At 40.3% G+C, this 14,813-nt stretch overlaps 1 protein-coding gene across 3 annotated transcripts in view; it reads left to right on the forward strand.

The window, feature by feature from the left end:
• The window catches only part of dock4b (dedicator of cytokinesis 4b), a 122,098-nt gene extending 107,653 nt beyond the window's left edge, over positions 1–14,445 (forward strand). For 2 of the 3 annotated variants that reach the window (XM_032589260.1, XM_032589262.1), the window contains 6 exons: positions 1,048–1,129; positions 2,308–2,417; positions 5,065–5,137; positions 7,892–8,008; positions 8,600–8,661; positions 11,913–14,445. In XM_032589260.1, the coding sequence (XP_032445151.1) occupies positions 1,048–1,129; positions 2,308–2,417; positions 5,065–5,137; positions 7,892–8,008; positions 8,600–8,661; positions 11,913–12,368 (900 nt within the window). In that variant the 3' untranslated portion in view covers positions 12,369–14,445. The remainder of the gene's footprint in view (positions 1–1,047; positions 1,130–2,307; positions 2,418–5,064; positions 5,138–7,891; positions 8,009–8,599; positions 8,662–11,912) is intronic. The other variant, XM_032589263.1, reaches the window with a different exon arrangement.
• Positions 14,446–14,813: the final 368 nt, after the last annotated feature.

The following is a 14,813-nucleotide window of genomic DNA, read 5'->3' on the forward strand; positions in this document are numbered from 1 at the left end:
CAGGACCGGAGTAATAATAAGAGAGGGGAAACATGGGCGGGAAAAAAGGCTGCTGTCAGGAATCTGACTGAGTCAATTAGGATAATAGATTGGAATATTAAAGCTTTTCTTTACCTGGAAAGAAAATGAAACAATGTGACATCCAATTGAAGATTTAGAGTTTCCTTTTGAGGTGTTACTTGCAGTTATTTGATTGATATTAGTAGAATGAGGCACCGGCTTTATCACTACAGATAGAGTGAAGTTCAAAAGTATTCATACCGATTGCAACTTAGATTAAAAATTGTTTCTATCCAGCGAAGAAGCTTGTTTTTGATTGAAAATGAGACAGACATCCCTCAAGTGATGACTAAATATTTAATATAATATTTAAAAAATGTAATTGGATCATTGGAAAAACTCCTTGTATCAATTTGGCTTTTACATATGTCTGCTGTTCCAGTATTTTGACAGTGGGCTTCAAGTCTTTGGAATATTTTTGCTCCCTCCCTCCACAGATTCCTTGTCAGATTCTAGTCAAAACTCCAGCTGAGGCGTTCATACAAACAATAAAAGAGCAAAATGTTATTGTCACCAACGAGATAAGGACTTTGAAAATGCTCGGTGTACCGTCCCAAGTTAAATGAACGGGTGTAACCAACTCCGCTGTTAAATAAAAGTCAACCATTAAATTTCATTCAATTGGATGGAAATTTAAATGAAAGGGGAAAACAACCTGGTTTAAAATGTATCTAGATCTCCACCAACTGCATGTCGGTGGATCAAATAGAATAAAGACCTGCACCTAACCTAATATATCGGAGAAAAAAAGCTTTGATTTACTCTAAGTTGTGACTAAAGATGAGCCTTTGTCAATATTATTCAGAATCAGAGGTGATGCCACACCGTGTGTGTTTGAACCCACCAAGTTGGTCTTGGTCACTTTGGTCAGCTGAGGTTGTTGTGAATGGACTACATAAATAAATAAACCTTGATTTGAAGTTTATTAATATTAATGTTCTGGTGATTTAAGACAGATGTTCATAATGTCGTCTTTCCCACCTCCAGCCCAGTCCATCTACCTCGAGCCTGAGCTCCAACCATTCTGCCTCGCCCAATGTCACCAGCTCAGCCCCCTCCAGTGCCAGAGGTAAGGTGACTTCTATCAAAAAAAAAATAAACCCTGTGTCCGAGCATCCAGCTGATATTTCAGTCCCAAGCAGTCTGAATCGAGTGTTCTCTACGTGCAACGTTGTACTTTTAACCTTTCGGCGACGCCGTCTCCCAAAACGGAACGGCAATCCCGTCTGATGAGGTTAGAGCCCGGCAGAAGATCTTCAAAGAGAATGTAGAAAAAGTGAGCTTGAAGGAAAACAAACCGAGGAAAGGCGAAACAGAGAGAATGCAAAATGAAGATGGATAAATAAATGAGCTGGAAGAAATGGTGTTGAAGGGAACATTGCGGCGGCGAAAGCTCGCAACGTGGTAAGAGAGAATAAGAGATTTCTACAAGTGAGCTGACTATTCCCTTATAACAAGCGCTGTCCAGGCCAGACTCGGTTATCCGAGCGTCCACCGCTGGGTAGAGTGAATAGCTAATGCCTCATCCTGCTGCCCCTCTCATCCCGATGTGTTCAAATGTGTAAATGTGTGCCTGCCTGATCCCGATCATAAAAAGCGAGAATATATGAAGACGTTTATGGAAGCGTATGCACTCCCCTTTGGCAAGCCGCTGACAGCGGGCGGCGCCCTTATAAAAGTGCCCTCTGTCTACCCATAAAGCGTGCGGAGAATTATTGCCTCTGTGGTGCTACCTGAAGGAGAGCCAGCGATTGCTATCTTATATTCATATGATAGTCTTCCAAGTGCTGTCAAGTTGGCTAATGGTTCAAGATTCATGCGGCAGCTGCTGAGGGGAAGGGCGGCAATAATGACGAATTTGTGCGTTTGGATTTTGCCCCTATCTATTGACTCGCGCTACACATGTAACCGTGTCGAGCTGTGGCTCACGTCCCCGTTGTGATTGTCCAGTGTAACGGAGGAGGCAAAGGAGTTAGGTTAGAGGGGGTGAGGAGGATGTGTGTGTGTGTGAACGAGAGCCCAAGCCATTTATCATGTTGTGGAGCTATTGAGGCTGAAAGGACGGCAAAGAGAGAGAGGCTTGGAGGGAGAAAGAGAGATTGGCCTTTCCTGATTGCCAGTATTTGTGGGTAATAGCCTAACACCTTGCTCCCTGTTTGGTCCTGAACATGTTTGCGAATGGGCATGCTGGCGTGCGTGCGTGTGTGTGTGAGATACGGCTCTAACATATCATACTGTTCATTTCAGGTTCGCCTCAAATGGCAGAAAAACACAAACATTCCAGAGAAAATGCCTGTCTGTCTCCACGAGAGAGACCGGTCAGTGCCATCTTCTCCAATCCCCTTGAACCTGCACAGGTTGGCAAATATAAACGTATTCATTTATATACTTTGGCATTCTTCCTCTTCATAAATTTCTAATTTATATTAGTAGTTGATACATTGCCATGGAAATGTTTATTATCTTGCAAAGTTTGTGGTTTCATCGGTTGTATAAATTCATTCAGGTTCCAAAGTCTTTAGCCAGTATTCAGTAATAGCTTGATGCTAATGTGACACTGAATTTCCAAATACAGTTTTAGTTAGGGTAATAATAATAATAATAATAAGGTGGCGCTACTTCTCTTTGTACACCATGGCGTCCATTGTGTTTGACACCAAATTTGAAAAGATGGTTAAGTTGCATGAGCCCTCTTTCAACCAGCTGATAAGCAGTGCACAGAAACAGGCTATGCAGTGGCTAGTATTTATGCTACATACAATATGTTACACAACCACAGAAAAATCCTGGTGACTCAGGCACCTTTCAGTGCAATTAAAAGCCTTTTAAACCACTGAACCTTTTGGAGTTTGGAAATTAGAATAGAATAAGACCTTGATGCCACTCAAAAGTAACTGGCCTGGTCATGACGCAGCAGGACACAATGAATTCCAGCCTACTGAGCTCCAGTATACGTAAACTTTTCACACTGGGAGTGCGTCAAAAGTGATGTTCAACAAAATCTTCCTCACATTTAAACCAACATAAAACATGCATACATGGCAACTCAACCACTGGTATAATGTAAGGAATATATAGCTAGGGAAATAAATTGCTCATTATTTTAAGTCAGTTTCTACCTTTGTTGCAACCATCAAGATCTCTAAAGTGTTAATCCTGTTATAACTCTATCACATTACATCAAAACCAGGTCAAGGAACATATAGCAACTCATTCAGGGCAATATTTAGATATATAGAATGCATTTGTACTGTATGTCACAAGTGGGAAAAATAACCTCAAAGATCCAGCCATTTCATCTACTTTCTGCCTTCCCTAAGAGGTTTACCGGCGCCTCAGTTGAGTTTTTTTTTTTTTTTGTCAAAGTGTGCAGTTGTGTGATTGGGACACAAAGACAAATTAGGAAGCAGATCTATAGTTGTCCAGCGCGGCGTTACACTCTGCCTAGAGGGAAACTCGGAAGTTTGTAACAACTGCAGCACCCAGTGAGGTGCACACTGTGGCAGAAAACAAGGTCACCTTTTTAATGTATAATACATCTCAATGGGCGACTTCCGCCTAAGAGACAAAAATGTCTCCTTGGCGAGGGCTCGTGGTGTAAGGCCATTTTGTCGCTGAGAGGTGCAATTTTTCAAGAGCAGTAGTTACTTCTGTTTTTGCTAAAGATTACTCCAGCTTTGTTCCATTATGTGGGTGGGGGGCAAAGGAACCGTTCTGTACACCAAGCTGATAACATAAAAACAAGAGGTTATGAGAGCAACGTGATATTGTAATTGCTTTCCCGGTTGAAGGACAGTATGTAACGGAACCACGCAATCAATCCACCGACAAAACTCCGATAACAAAAAAAAAACAAAGCAAAACAAAGCAACCCTAATCTGTTTGCTTTTCAAGGCCGTTCATCGCTCGCGGTCGCGGCTTAATGTGGAGTTCACCTCTTTTTCACCCCGTTTATGTTTAATTCTACGGAGGAGATTATTACTGATGACCTACATACTACAAAACACTTATTCTGGGTGATTAATGTCGGTTATTAGAAAGACGAGTTGTTTAGCTGCATTCTTGTTTTTGCAAATTTAGGGCGAACTCAAAGTCACGTTTCTCAGGCGGAGCCAAAACCAACATGTCTTGACATTTCTTTGCAGTTTTAAATTATTGATCTGTCAGATAATTAGGTCTAAAATGATATATAATGTTAATTCTTCATGATAAAATACACTTGCCCAAAATAAAAGTTTCCAAGCGCACATCCCTATTGTGACATCACAATAGGGTTAAGGAAACTAATCCACTATTTTAAGCATGTCTATTTACATTTTAATGTATTTCACCGTTTTTTTAGCAATCAAAGCTCAATGCTAACTAAACAATGCAAACTCATGAACTTTCTTCTTGTTCCTGTGTCACAAATACAGACAAAGCCAAATTACTGTTCTTTTTTTTTTTTAATCACTTCTCTTATTTGTATTTTGTGAAAACGCCTCTGTTTTTATTGTCAGCGCTTCTTTCTTGGTAGGAAAAAAATACATCATTGCATAGAGCCTACTAATTTAATCAAGCCAGTTTATTGTGTGTATGCCGGAGTCACATTGCACAGTGCAACCGCAAGCGAATCAATTTCCTGAGTCCACATGAAAATGCTGGACTCCAGAGAAGACCGTCAGACTAAATGAATGAGCTCAGAGAAGTAACCATAATAGCAACATGACCTGGAACTGGACTTCTCAAATCAAATTCTGCTTAGTCAGTTCTGTAGATCAAATTTTTGTCTCCTGGATTTGTTTGGCAGTCAATACAACCAACTTAAATCCTAAACTTCTAGCAGAATTATGAACACTGCATTTGTTACTTAGAATACTCTGCTGTTTGTGTCGTCGATGTTCTCTCCTTTACGAGAGCTTTAGTCCAATTTTTGTAAAAACATTATATCATGTAGCGCAGCTGAAATATCTTTATTCATTGTGTGTTTTTAAGATTAATTTGTGTGATTTCCTTATTCTGCAGAGAGCTCCTTCTCACCAGATAGGCGACACCACTCTACCCAGGAGTGACCCCAACCTCTCGGCACCAGATAAAGGTACACATTCGCTATCGTTGCACATCTATTTATATTCCTGAGTTGTACTGGGAACTGTCCACTCAGCAATCAGAAACACTAAAAAAAAAAAAAAACCTCACAGGGAATATCTGTTATTTTATGTCTATAGAAAAAGTGTTTTTATCACAAATTCCTTGTTTGTGTCCATCTATCCTAACCCCCAAAGAGAAATGGCTGCCATCTGCGTTGTGATGCGAAGCTGCAGAATCTAACAGCTTCTTGGGTTTTCTTCTGTGCATGCAATACTGTCCAGAGTGTCAGCCATCTTGCTCATACATTCAATGTGTATTTACTACACACTGTAACGAAGCATTTTTCTGGCAGCTGCAGCGAATATCTCCGTAGAAGCTTCTTTTGAAAACACAAATATAACAAAAATGCACTGATTGTTTTTTTTTATGACCTTTTCAAATAGCCAATCTTTGCAAAGCCTTGACCATACATTTTCCATTCTGACTGAATTCCGTTTTTCTCAAAGAGCCGTTATTGACAGTAATATTTTTTGTTGTACTTTTTCTAATAAACCCCCACATCAAAACACAACTGAAGATAAATCTTTAATATTAGGTTTTTTTTACAGTAGTTCGGTGAATTTTGTCATGTCTATAAATTTGTTAATTTGTCTTTACCTAATGATACAAACGTGTTTCACCAACTCTTAAATTGGCACCAGGTGTTTATATGATTTATGTTTTTAATAGGTTGAATAAGTGTAATCTGAATTTTAGACCTTAAAAATTTAAATATAAATTTTAAAAAGTTTCAGAATTGAAATGACAAGATAAAGTGCCACTCAAGTGAGACCGATGTGTGTTTCTCTTTCTAGTGAGAAATTGATTTTAATAACATTATCAGTTAATACAGCCTGGTTCATTTGACTGTTTCTACTATCTGGATAATTCTTTGATTCATCCCTGAAAATAACATGGTATTCCATAACAACTAACAGATTTGGCAATATGTATCTGAAAATCATCCGGTTCCACTCTCAAAGCACTCCCTGCAGTCGGTGCATGTCTACTATATATAGCTCAGATAGGAGATGGCATCAGTTTAAAATATGCAGTAAACCTATATTATGTGTTTTGCAATTACCTTCTGTAAAATAAAATATTGCGATACAAGTATGTGCAATACTGCGAGACAGTATTGCACACTATGCAATACTGTCACATAAATTTAAAGTCTTTTTTTTTTTTTTATTCTTAACCCTCTGCAGCCTGATGCAACATGTCTGCCTTTAACTTTTAAGCCAGAGACGATGCAGACATTAGCATTTTTGAAGTGGGCTCAAAACAAATGCTGAACATAAAAAGAAAGACTGGTTCCATTTGATGCTTTTATGCATTTTTTTCCCATCAGACCCTAAAGTATTTTTCTTTAAAGCATGAAAAGAACAGTTTGTTTTTTGTTTTTTTTTAGCCTTTACTGTTCAAACTTGTTTTCTCAGAGCTTCACGAAGGCTTAGGGTGCTATGAGATCATCCTCTACCAGCTCTGAGCCAGTCTAATGGTCTTAAAGACAATTATTCACATCTCGGCCAAAATTCTTCCAATTTTCTTCAAAAACTTTCCCCGTCTCCATATTTTCTTTTGGACTTAAATTTAAGATGCAACAGGAACAACCAACAACAGCAACGACTCCACACTTCTTTCCTCAGCGTAGGAATAATTACAGATGGTGTCAGATGACGCACCTATTGATAAACAGCGAGGAGCGTGGATGTGATAGCTTCCTTGTGACTCGCACGAAAACACAAAACTCTTCCACGTGAGTGGAGTGTGATCTGTAACTAACACAGCAGGAGAAGGGCGCTGTATCACAATATGGTGATGCGGGCCGTCTGCACTGGTGACAATGATGAAAAAGAAAAAAAAAAAGGGTGGAAGAATTTACACAGAACCTGTTACTGAGGAAGTGTAACTTTTTTTTTTAACCTTCTAATTATATCTTTGGATCGCGTTGTTAGAGTTTAACACCCACTCTAAGACGTAGCATACAAGGAACAACTGCACCGATTTCCTGATTGCAATTTATTCTCACAGAAACATCTGCATCTAAAGTTGTGACCCAGTGTCAGCTAATGTAATTAATCAAAATTTCAAAAAGATATGCCTCATTATATTACGTTCTCTGCAGAAAATATCCAAATGTGCGCATGAAGGAAGGCCTGTGGGAATCAGAGATAAATCTATTAAATGTAAAAAAGGAAGCCAAATAATCAACTGCACAAATATCTTCGGAAAAAAATATAGTTTTGATCCACTTTGATTGATAGTGAGCAAACAACCCAATGTCCTTTGTGTGCCGGCGTGTGTGTGTGTGTGTGTGTTGTTTTTTTGCGGAATATGACGTTGCATCATTTCTACTCACCTACTGTTACTTCAAAGAAAAGACAGAAATATGTCTTGTACAATAAGCCAAGCTGTTGAAACGGTTCATGTTGAATCTGTCACATCCAGGTTGAGCAGTTTGCCACACACTAGCTGACATACGTGACCCCCATAACTATGAGCCCATTTAAGGCCTTTCCATTGGATCAAAATTCGTACATTTACTTAAAGTGTGAAGACTGATGCATTTACAACGACTCCAGCCTCATTCATCAGCATGTTATTACCCATAGAAAATGTCAGTGTTTCTACTTTATGTTGTGTTTTTGCATGCAAACTCCATCATGTAATTTTTATTTTATTTTTATATTTTTGTGTGCTGTGTCTGTGTGCTGTAAAGTGAGACCCACTCCCAGTAGCTGGAGCCTAGACAGTGTCAAAGAGCGGGCGCCGTCCTTCTCTGACAATGTCTCCAAACCCATATGCCCTCCCATCCCTCCCAGGCCACAGCACCCAGGTAAAATGGCCGACCCTCTGCTGAAGAATGACGCTAATTTTTCCCAATCTGGCTTTTTGACACCTGCTGCTCTCGAACGGCCCTTCTTTTTCCAATTTCCCACCTGACTCCTCCTCCTCCTCCTTCTGCTATATGGCAGCCGCTCTTTCTATACTGACCGGGATCAGATTCTAATCATACTTGCTTTTCAACGCAATTTAACTCTTCTTCTGCTGTCAGCTCGAAGTGTTATTTCATTTTAGATTTTTTTATTATTATTATTATTATTATTTACAGATGAAACAGATTTAGCTTGAGTGTTTTCGGGTTAACCCAGCAGCGTCATCAGCAGATGGAGTCGCTTCCTCCTTCTCCAGAGTGCGAGAGCAGCTGTTGGGTGTAGAGGCAGCTTAAGGCAGTCTGGAGGACCTGCAGAACAACAGTGTTTATTTGATTTCGCTGATTCTTTCAGCTCTGGGCTCTCTTTGCTTCGTGTGTCCTTGTTTGCATGACTTCATGCTGTGTCATCCCACTGTGTGAAAGAAAACGCTTCTCCCCTAATTCTATTCCTCTCTCTCTCCGTTTTTTTTTTTTTTTTTTTTTTGTCTGCAGTTTCCTCCGTTAAAAACGCCAGGTCGCAGTCGCCGGGTCCCATGTCCAGATCGCCGCAGAAGGTCGGTCCCGCTTCTGTTCGCTCTTCTGGAAACGGTCATTATCCCGTTCTGTGTCGAACGTGAGGCAGAGACGGGTTGTATTAGCTGCTCACTGGAGCTGTGAGCAGCTCCACTGCTGCTGATTTAGGACTTAATGTGTCAGCCGTCCCAAAGAGGTCCCGAAACGGGATTGGCTGGAGGGTATTAGCTAAATATGTTCAAGGTTCTGCAGGGATGTCGCCTGTTTAATAAAAAATCTGAAAACGTACATGGGTTTATTAGACTTCTCTGCTGATATTTTTTTTTTTATATATATATATATAATTTACAACACCTTCAAAAAAAAATTCATGCAACTTGTTCCAATGGGATTTTTAGTGAGAGGGATTTTTTTTTTGACTTGTCCTTCTGTCAGATTCGATAAAGAGAATCTCATGCATTTTCACAACCTGTTACTGCTTTTTGTTTTGACTAGACCGGGGTCGGCAACCTGCGGCAAAATTTGTTATCGTGACAGGCCTAGTTTATCGTTGTCGTCCTGGTAGAGGTTGAACCTTGACCCCGGCCGGAAGTCTTCGGCAACCTAAATCAAGTTTTCTTGCGGGGTAATCTCTGTATTTAGCTGCATACATTCGACACCATGAGGATTCACACTTGTTAGCCACTCTTGAGTTAAAAAAGCAAAAACGTCATTTTGATCTCATCCCACATGAACACCTTCCGTGAACTGGAAACTACTTCCAACAATTTCCTTGCTACTCCAACATGCACACAAAACATGTTGAGTTCATGACTTGTAGTTTGTCTTTGGAGAGATTCCACCTGAGCTGTGAACAGAGTTATCATGTGTGTTTTTGGTTCTTCTCTAGCCTGCAGGTTGCGGTGGATGGTCATCTGATGAAATTGCTGTAAAATGAAGTTTGTGGTTAAATAAATTCTTGGTTATGAATACTTTTGAATAGCACTGTAAAATGAAAAAGTCTTTGCTTTTAATGCAGCGAGAAGACCTGTTAGCTAGGCGCACTAAAAGCTCCCTTTGGCATCAATCAGCCAAGGTGTTGAAACAACGATTTAGTATCTTTGACCTCCGTTTTATTTTTTGTTTTTTTTCCCAACATTTGTCTGCAAACAAACTGATTATTCTTGCTATGACTTCAGGCTCAGGTTTCTCACTAATGAGCTTCTTATTAGTTAATACCAGCCAGTCGAAGCTGCAGAAGTTTGGGGAAAGGTTAAGGAAGCATTTGCGAGAGCTCCTAATGAGGGTAAAAAACAGCAGCACCGATACTGGTCTCCATCTGGCTCGACTCGTCTCAGTTTGGATTTTTTTTTTTTTTTTCTTTACACAAACAGCGCTAACCTCTCCGTCTTCTCACTCGTCACAATTACTTTGTGAGTGACCGCTCGGCGCCCAGCGCTGCGGCGCCTTTTAGTCAGATTCGTGTGCGACGGCGAGTTTGTTTTGCGGCCGCGCGTTGCCGAGGCGAAACGGAGACGCCCGGAGCGAAGCGGCGCGGCGACCGATCCTCTGCAAGACCCCAAGCAGAGCCGCATTATCCGGCGCATGAGCGCACACACATCATGGGGTTCCAGCCAGGGGCCCATTACTGGAGCAGCAGTGAACCTGCAGAAAATAGATGCAGCCTCTCTGACAGCGCTGCACTTATTCCCCTGTAAAGGAGCAGAAACAATGTTTGGTCAGAGGGTTCTCTTTGGGGTAAAAAAAGAAAAAAAAGCGACGAGTTTAAATTACTTATGAGCGCTTTATTAAGTCTATAGATTTTTATCAAGCTTGACCCAGATGAAATAAGGTTTCTCCACTTGTGCATGTCAAATGGTTACCTTTCTTTGTGCATGCCCCTTGTAGTGTGAAGTGTACTGATCAAGTCCATAGTCCACTGGATCCAATTAGGTTTTAGCAGAAACACTAGCAGCATGGCATAACTGCGTAGAAAAAAACATTTTAAAGGTTTCTCTTTTCTTTCTTTTTTTTTGTTTTTAGGATTGGCCAGCATATTGTTTTTTGTTTTTATCACTGTGCACCAGATCCATTAAAGGAGTATAAAAGCTTGGTGCTCTTATTATTATTTTTTTCTGGATTCTGTTTGGGCAATTTATTACTGCTACCTTACAAACAATATAATTGTTGTACAACTGCACTAATTCATTACTTAGGGAGCGTTAATAAATTCTGAATTCATACAATTATGCGTTGAGATTATGATATTGTTTAACCTTTAGAATTATACACTATTAACCAAGTCAAGTTTAATTGAATTTTAAATAAATATGCTTAGAATATGAGAATGAAAGTATTTTTTTGGTTAAGTTGGGATTGTGTGGAGTAGGTATCAGCAGGTGATGTATTACCTGCAACAGCCATCAGTCAAGTCAGTCACAGATTAGAAATTTTGACTTTGCGGAAAACTGCAGAAAAAAAAAAGTTGAGACAACATCATAAGAATTTGTGTTTGCAGTTTGTAAAAGGTGCTCTGATCAGCTGATGTTAAAATTTAACGCCACAGATGGGTGGTGCTAACAATCTAGAATCTGGTTTCGTAAGCATCGTTCTATATCTAGGATCAAACGTAATTGTATCTATATGACAGGATTGAATTGACTTCTGTATACCGTACATGAACTGTCTCTGTTTGTAAAGTGCATTGAATTTCAGTAAAACTCTCTTAGAAGAAAATAAAAGAACAGTTTGAAGCAATCATAAAAGCAGTAACAGGAATGTTCAGAGCATCAGGATTCACAAATAAGATTTCAGAAAGAAAAAACAAAGGAAAAACTCAGCCGAAACAGGAAAGAAACAAATGAGCATACTCATGAATAAATAAACAGGAAGGTTCACCTTACAATGGAAGGTCACCCACTTTAACAAAGCTCTTACTCTGCCCATCTGCGATAGCTAGTGAACGAAATGGGCAACCTTCAATGGGATACGGGTTTCAGCCGATGCAGCATGTTCTGATACTGATCAATAAAAGCTGCAAAAGAAGAAAACATCACTGTTTTTTTCCCCTCAAAGTTCAAAAGATGACTATAATCTGTAATACCGTTTTCCAGTGAAAATGCACGCGTTTATCTTTTGGCAGCTTTGGAAAATAGAAGCAATAGAACCAAATGAAAAATTGATCTATTTTGATATGTGTGTGGTACATTTTGGTTTGCTAATGTAGTCTGAAAATTGCTTGTGAACCAGTGCAGAGTAAGATTTGATGCATCACACAACAGTTAATATCCCGTGCGTCCTTGTCCTCCCGCAGACCGCCATGCCACCTTTCACCCCTTCCCCCACCGAGTGCCAGTCTACCAGCCTGGTCTCCAACTCGCCCGTCCTGTCCGGCAGCTACAGCAGCGGCATCTCGTCTCTGAGCCGCTGCAGCGTGTCCGAAGCTTCGGGCACCGAGCTGCCCGCCGGCGACCACCTGCCCCACCCGCTGCCGCCGCCCGCGCCGCTGCCGAACTCCATCTCCAGCGGCTCCGACGAGCCCATCCGCCGGGAGAACAAGACCCCGCCTCCCTACAGTGTGTACGAGAGGAACAACCCGCGGCGGCCCGTGCCACTCCCGCACAGCCTCTCCATCCCGCCGCAGACGGACCCGCCGGCCCTGCCGCCCAAACCTCACCAGATCCGCACGGGCAGCATGAAGCTGGACGGGACCACCGACCCTCGGGTGCCAAGACCGAGACCCCTGCCCAGGAAGGTGTCCCAGCTATAGGTGTATGTTTAGGCGAAATAATAATAATTAAAAAAAAAAAAAAAAACACACACACACCCACGCACACACACTGGCGTATTTTGCACTTTTCTACTCGGCACTCACGTTTCATGTGATTTTCAGCTCGGCATTCCCGACCCTCCCAATAAAAGAGGCAGGCTCAGCGATTTAACAGGCGGTCAGAAGCTAGCAAAAAAGGTAAAACTAGCGGATCAGAAACGGTTCCCTTCCACATTTACTAGAGGCATTGACTCTGACGTGGTCATTCCCCACTGGTTTCTCCACAAACCGTGGCCAGTCGTAACATATGTTTACCCAAACGTTATAGAATTAAGAAAAAAACAAAACAAAATTTTGATAGAAACAATTTCAGATGTATGTATATTGGTATACATTAGTTTTTTTGCCTTAAGTATTGGAAACAGAGTCTTTTATCTGTGAGTCTTGCACGTTTTTTAATTATTTGTAAATTTTTTCTTTTTTTTTTTTTTTTTACACAACTCAATATATTTGTACACTGTTTGGCGAAAAAAAAAAAAAAGGTGCTAAAGGCCTGGAGTATGCATTTCGGTGAAGTGTGGAAGACGAGGGTGTGTTCTCATTGTTACCACTTCTCAAGGGAGGGTGTGGAATATTTTTTAAAAAGAGCTTATAACTTTAATCAATTTCAATTTAGAGGCTGCATTTGTGCCTCGCGTTAAAATTCGTACAATAGTCGTGACTAGACGTGGGCCGGCGTGAGATTATTTTGGTACGGAGTGAAAATACAATTTTCAGGGTCTGGCCAAACTTACAAAGTGAAAACTGACGGAACAGAAACAAAACTTGTAGCCTGGTTCAATCAACTGCAAGGACAACATTGCTAAGCAATTGCAGCGGACTCCAAATACCTTGGTAACGATAATCGGCCCATGGCTAGCTGTGACCATATTTGGTCCTTTTTGTTGGCAGGAATTGTTCTTGGCACAGTAACAGCAGGTCTGAGGCTCTTTGAGTGAAATTTTTTTTACCTGCCATTTTTGCAAACCAACAACACACTGTCCTTTCTTTAAACTCAGCGAAGTGAAGTTATGACGTCTGGACCAAATGCATGCTCTCCAGCTGTTTGCTGTGTTTATGTGAACACACCCTGTTCTCTCTGCATGACATGTACATGGTAGCACATCTTTGAGTGAGGAACGGTTTAGTAGTCGTTGTGCCAAAGGAAACTGGGGAAAAAAATTTTAAAAAGTCCTATAATTTTTATTTTTTACCTCACATCTCAAAAGCGAAACCGCTCAGACATGCTTGAAAATCGCATTTTTTAACACAACTTTCCTTTGAAAGTCCAAATGAATCTCTACTTTGCCCCCGATAAGTTTTTGAATCTAGACGAGCACAAAATTTATTTTTTTTTATTTTTTATTTTTTTAATGAACTGTATTCGAGCAGACGTCACGTTGGAGTTGGGAGTTTTGCAATCAACAGTGACCTTAAAAAATAAATAAGAGGATTGGTGGGAGGAATATGTTCAAACAAATCAAAGTCAAACATTTGTACAGTTGAGATTTGCTTTCTGTTTAATTAAAAACACTGACGTGAGTAGACTGCACGACGAGTAGTTGCTCTGTTCAGCTGTTACTGCGATGAGTAGATGTCCTGTGACAGGCACATTTCACACTGTTTAGTGAATTAGATGGAACTTCAGCATAAATATTCAGCAAATTAACTTTGGGATGTGGGTGAGGACTGGGTAGCTTTAGCATTGTTTGTATTTTAATTTGTTTTTGTTTTTTTATTATATGTTGTGAATTTTTGAGATTAAATATTCACATTAATCAGTACTTGAGAACATGTAAATTATGAAGAGATCAATGTAAGTATGCCAAATATGAAATTTGTGTATTACAATTAATGTAAATACTGTGTTTTTAACAAGATGTAGCTATAACAATTTACAGCTTTGAATGTAATGTTGGAGCAACAAATTATTATAAATGTTCAAACTTTTATTGTTTTTGTGAGTGTAGAGAAGCGGAGGTCATGCACAATGACTCTAACTCATTTACAAGTTCAATAAACTGCCCTATGGAATAAAGATGGAGTCACTGGAAGATGTCTTGTATCCCACGATTGTTACCTTTGTAGAGTAATTATGTTTATGGGAGTTCATGTTAATTTAACCAATAAAACAAATCCGGGATGCGTTAGAAAAAGCTAAATGCACATTTGCTGCTGTGCGGGAAGGAAGCCGTGCAGTTACGCAAACAGCACTCAGAGTGAAGTTGAACATCATTAGGAGCATAGACCATGGTCATCATTAAAAATACATGGTCAAGTTGCTGCGAAGCTTACAGAAACACGGAGGGAGGGGTGACATATTTATTCTTTTTTTTTCCCTCACTGAAGTCTGAAGTGAGAGACGAGCTCAGCCGCTGAGGTCTAACAAGGCAGAAACACAGAAGC

The sequence above is a fragment of the Xiphophorus hellerii genome, chromosome 17 (assembly GCF_003331165.1).
Source record: "Xiphophorus hellerii strain 12219 chromosome 17, Xiphophorus_hellerii-4.1, whole genome shotgun sequence".
NCBI lineage: Eukaryota > Metazoa > Chordata > Actinopteri > Cyprinodontiformes > Poeciliidae > Xiphophorus > Xiphophorus hellerii.